Source organism: Strix uralensis, chromosome 12, assembly GCF_047716275.1.
Source record: "Strix uralensis isolate ZFMK-TIS-50842 chromosome 12, bStrUra1, whole genome shotgun sequence".
Classification (NCBI taxonomy): Eukaryota; Metazoa; Chordata; class Aves; order Strigiformes; family Strigidae; genus Strix; species Strix uralensis.
Window position 1 is genome coordinate 1470352 of NC_133983.1, and position 4497 is coordinate 1474848.

Here is a 4497-nt window from a genome sequence, read left to right on the forward strand (position 1 = left end):
CAAAGATGGTCTCAGCAGCCAGGGACCTGACTGAGAGTTCGGTGTCTTCCACCAAGGGCTGCAGGGCTGCAAGAGAAGGAAGCAGAGCAGACATGAAACTCCACTGCCTGCAGAGACCCCCAGGAGTCCCCTCCAGACCATGCCAGCCCCACCCATCTCCTTCCCTGGCCAGGAGGAGCAAGTGGGACAAACAGACCAGCTGGAAGCTGCTGCTCAGGAATTCCCCATGTGCCCCTGACATGTTCCTCTGCCCCTGGAGCATTTTCCTGCAGCCAGGCCAAGCCTGGCAGCACCCTGGCCAGGCTCTGTCCCCTGCCCCACCAGCCCTGGCCAGCACAGCACTGCCCCTGCTCACCGTTGCAGATCTCCCTCATCTTCTTCTTGCTTACGTTCCTCAGGTGCTCCACACCAAGCCCTAGGCACAGAACTCCCCGTGAGACTTCTGCTCCCCAGCACACTCCCAGCAGCACAGCCCCCAGCCCTGCCAGCTCGGCTGCACGCCCTCCTCCCCCTCAGCAGGGCTGACCCCAGGGCAGGACTGTGCCCAAGGGCGGTGGCACTGACCAAGGCCCCCAGCAAGCCCAAGCCCACCTGCATGGTGGGCCCTGCGGGGGTGGGGGGGGTGGTCTGGGGCAGGGCTGCCAGAAGAGGGACCCCGGGGACAGTAGCTTACCAATGAACCCGACGGCCGCCTCTCGTATGGTGGCCTGAGTGTCCTCCAGGTATGGCAGGCTCTGACACAGGTATTCTTCCACCCTGCTCCTGTCGTGCGCTAACTGAGAAAGCACAAGAGCACGGGGCTGGTACGGACCCTCCCCAGCCAGCCATCCGCACCAGTCCCTGCTCCCAGCACCCCCTTCTCCCCCGGCAATTCCCATCTCCCAGCCAGAGTCCGGTGGGGCTGAGGTTCAGAGAGCGCCACAGGCAGATTGCGCCTGGGGGTGGCAAGACCTCTCTGTCCCACTGCCAGGGCCCACGGGTGCCAGGTCTCCTGGAGGAGAGCTCTTGGGGACATCTGTGCTTGGAGGCAGGGAAGGAGGGTGCAGCTCCAGGCTCTGGGCTCCAGGCTGGAGCAGGGCAAGCAAGGCACAGCTGCACAGCCCTCCCCACGGGCACGGGGGGCAGCCCTTGTCCAGCCAGCCTGGGGTCTGGGGACTGTCCTCACCAAAAACTCTCCAACCAGCCGTGTGTGATACGGCTCAGGCATGTAGTTGGGCATCCTCCACCCCAGGAACTCTGTACAGGCAACGAAGGTGTCCCTAGAGGCCTGCAGAGAAGCACAAGATGGGAGATGGCATCAGAGCCCAGGGAAGGAGACCTGGCATCCTCCTCCTCTTGGCCACGCTCTGTGTCATTCCCAGTCCCTTTTGGGAAGAGGCAGAAGGGGACAGAGTCTGAACCGGGTTCAGTGCCCAGGGCAGGGACACAGGGCAGCCACCACCTCAGGCATCTCACACTGCCGGCCTGCAGAACAGGGATCCTCAAGAGCTGCTGAGCTGCCACCAGGGATGGGGGCAGAGTGAAGGGCAAAGGTGGTGTGGGCCCACGGCTGTAGGCAGCGAGGGCTGGAGTCCCAGAGACACCGGGGCAGGACGGAGCCAGCAGCATGTCCCATGGACACCCCCAGCAGGACGCTTGGCTCCCCAGCTGGGGCTGCCCCAGCTCCTCCGTGCCCAGGCTCCAGATGGGCAGAGCTTTGATCCTGGGCATCAGGGCCAGTCCCCTTCGGGCTGCATCTCCCTTCCCACAGCTTTCCCTGCCCCAGTCTGGGGAACGGGGAACAAGCTGGCTCTGTGACTGTGGGCTGCTGCTGAGCCCTGCTGGACCAGGCAGAGCAGGTCTGGGAAATGTCTGTGCCAGGTTCTCCGGCCCTGCTCGTGCCGGGGCTGCAGGAAGCCTTCCTCTGGGCTGTGCTGAAGGAGAGCTGAATGGGGAGAGTGGGCCCGCAGGGGACCCCACCTCCCCATCCACCTCTGAAGCGGGCAGCAGCGGGGAAGGAGGAAGGCAGCAGTGGGATCAGTGCAGGGAAGGACCGGAGCAGTGGGACCCTGAGGTGACACGCATTCCCAGACTCTGACATCCAGCGGCCCTTGCCTCTTCTGCCCAGACCACCCCCATGGTGTCAGCACTCCCTTCTCCATGACAATACTTGCTGGTCACTGCACCTTGGCCACGCTCTTGATCTGGTCATTCCTATGCAGGAACAGTGGGAGAAGGACACTCTGCACTTTCTTTGCCATCTTTTTCTTCTGTCTCCCCACCACAGTCTTCACCACGTCTTTGAAGAGTCTGATGGAGATCTCCCGCAGCTGGCTGGACTCCTGGTAGGGAGGAGGACAGAAGGACTTCAGCAACAGCCACTCCCTGCCCACAGTGAGCAAGGGCATTAGCGTGGCTGATGGGAGGGGAGAGGCTCTGCGGTCAGATCCTGAACACAGGAACTGTGGACCAGATCTGCAGCTGGGCTGGAGGGCAGCCCTCCTTGCAGAGCACCCATCTGTAGGGCTGAGGCTCCCACAGCAGCCTTACATCATCAAAGAGGGGCAGGAGCTTCTCTGCCAGCTGCAGAGCGATGAGGCTGGCCTCCTTCCTCTTCATGTGACCCATCATGTTCCTGAAGAATTCCAGGGACTTCATCTTGACATCAGTGTTGGCATGCCGCAGGGTCTCCATGATGTCTGGCAGCAGGACCTGCATTTTTCTGGCCTGTAGAGAACACACAGTTTCCTTATTGTGCAGCAGTGAAGACCACCCTGGCAAAATTGTGCTGGTCGCTGAGCACCAGCCTCCCATCCAGCTCCCCAGCAGGTGCCACAGGAGCCGGTCAGCACAGCAGCCCCTTGGCAGGCCGTGGCCACTGATAGGGATGCAAGGAGAGCACGAGGAAGGGAGTGCAGGAGAGCAGTGTCCCCTGCTCAGCCGGGTACCCCCTTTTCCAACCAGCCTGAGGGCTCCCCAGGCACCCACCAGCCCCAAGCTGCCACTGGAGCTGCTGCCCCTCCCATCCCTCTCAGCTGCCTTGAAATGGCTTCAGGTGCCCGAGAGAGCTGGCTTCGGGAAGGAGGGAAGAACAAGGCCTGACAGGGCTCATGGGCAGGGCAATCCAGCCATGGGGTACTTACATCCATCAGCCAGGACTCAGGGTCTCTAACGGCCATGTCCAGGACATTGCTGCCCATCTGCCTGGCATAGAAGTCGTCTGCTGTCAGGGCCTCAGTGGCCACAAGGACAGTGTCTGTCGCCTGAGAAGGCTGGAGGGATTCTTCAAATACCTATCCGAAGAAGGAAGGGAGGGAAGGCATGTCACACTGAGCAGCACCCTGATGGTGCTGCTTGGCTGAGCAGCACAAACAGCTCTGGTGCCCAACAGTGCTGGCAGCAGTGCCTGTAGAAAAGCTGGCAGCAGGGGCTGCAGTCTCTGCAGGGTGGAGGATGAGAGCAGAGGGCCCCCAGGGTGAGGGAGGAGGGTTGGGGTCATGGGCAACATGTGTTGGTCCTCTGCAGAACTAGGGGCTCGCTGGTGGCCAGGAGGGCTGGAGCTGCTGCGGGGGCCACCCTTGTGGTAGGCCCTGCTCAGGGACAGCAGCAACCATCTCACCCGGGACAGCGAGGCCCTGCCAACCTCACTGATTCTGGGTCTCTTTGCTCACACAAGCCCTCTGCTGATCCCACAGACCAGAGTCCCAGCAAGGGGGGAGCTCATTACCAGCATCACGTCGCTGCTGTCGAGCGGAGGAGGCAAGCGGGTGCTGTCAGCATCCCGTCCCGCTTGCAGGTCTGGATGCTCCGGATTCTCCTGCTCTGGCAGTGTCTCGGCTACATGGAGTGGAAACACAGAAGAGTCAGTAAGGACACACCATCCTTGCCCACAAGCCTCCCAAACAGTGAAAAGAGCTTTAAACTCAGCACGGCTGGGAAGGGAGGCTGTGCTGGAGGCGGCTCCCAGCCCTGAGCAGCCCTGCCATTCAAGCACCGCTGGCACCCCTGCCCACGGGTCGTCTGATTCCAGTGTGCCGAGGAAATGGGACCCCAGCACCGAGCCGGTCGCCCACTCTGGCTCCGGCCCTGCCCAGCCCCGGGGGGCCCTCACTCACCAGCCTGTAGCAGCTGCACCATGGACACATCGCAGAGCTCCGGCAGAGAGCTGCTCTCCTGGGCAGCCTCCACCTCCTCCAAGGCCACCCTGGGGTGGCTGGCAGCTCTCTCTGACATGCTGCAAAATGCAGAAAAGTAGGGAAATGCCTCAGTGCTGTGGGACTGCCGGGCGTGGCAGGGAAAGACGTGGGCTGCGCTGGAGGTGCCCTCGCCAGCTCCGTGCTCCTGTCTTGTCCCGTCACTGTCTTGTCAGACACTGCAGGGCCGCAGCCACGCTGGCGGCTTTTGTAGGGTGTCACAGAGGTGCGTCACAAAGGGCCCCACTGTGACCCGCCACCAGGGCCAGCTGGGCGCGTCACAAAGGGCCCCACTGTGACCCGCCACCAGGGCTGCGAGGGGCGG

The 4497-nt window shown here is 62.5% G+C and overlaps 1 protein-coding gene across 1 annotated transcript; it reads right to left on the minus strand.

Moving 5' to 3' along the window:
• LOC141948976 (uncharacterized) lies at positions 1–4212 on the minus strand. The gene is made up of 9 exons (XM_074882086.1): positions 4095–4212; positions 3707–3816; positions 3123–3272; positions 2530–2706; positions 2166–2321; positions 1166–1267; positions 674–772; positions 356–415; positions 1–66 (listed from the first exon to the last, which is right to left on the minus strand). The coding sequence occupies exons 1-8, from the start codon at positions 4210–4212 to the stop codon at positions 395–397; spliced, it is 933 nt and encodes a 310-aa protein (XP_074738187.1). The 3' UTR covers positions 1–66; positions 356–394.
• Positions 4213–4497: the final 285 nt, after the last annotated feature.

Bases quoted from the DNA above. Each gene is read 5' to 3' on its own strand.
- LOC141948976 (XM_074882086.1), bottom strand. From the start codon at position 4,212: ATGTCAGAGAGAGCTGCCAGCCACCCCAGGGTGGCCTTGGAGGAGGTG. The intron at 3,817-4,094 runs GTGAGTGAGGGC...CACTCCATGTAG, and splicing joins GGTGCAGCTGCTACAGGCTG to CCGAGACACTGCCAGAGCAG. The intron at 416-673 runs GTAAGCTACTGT...TTCTGTGCCTAG, and splicing joins GGCGGCCGTCGGGTTCATTG to GGCTTGGTGTGGAGCACCTG.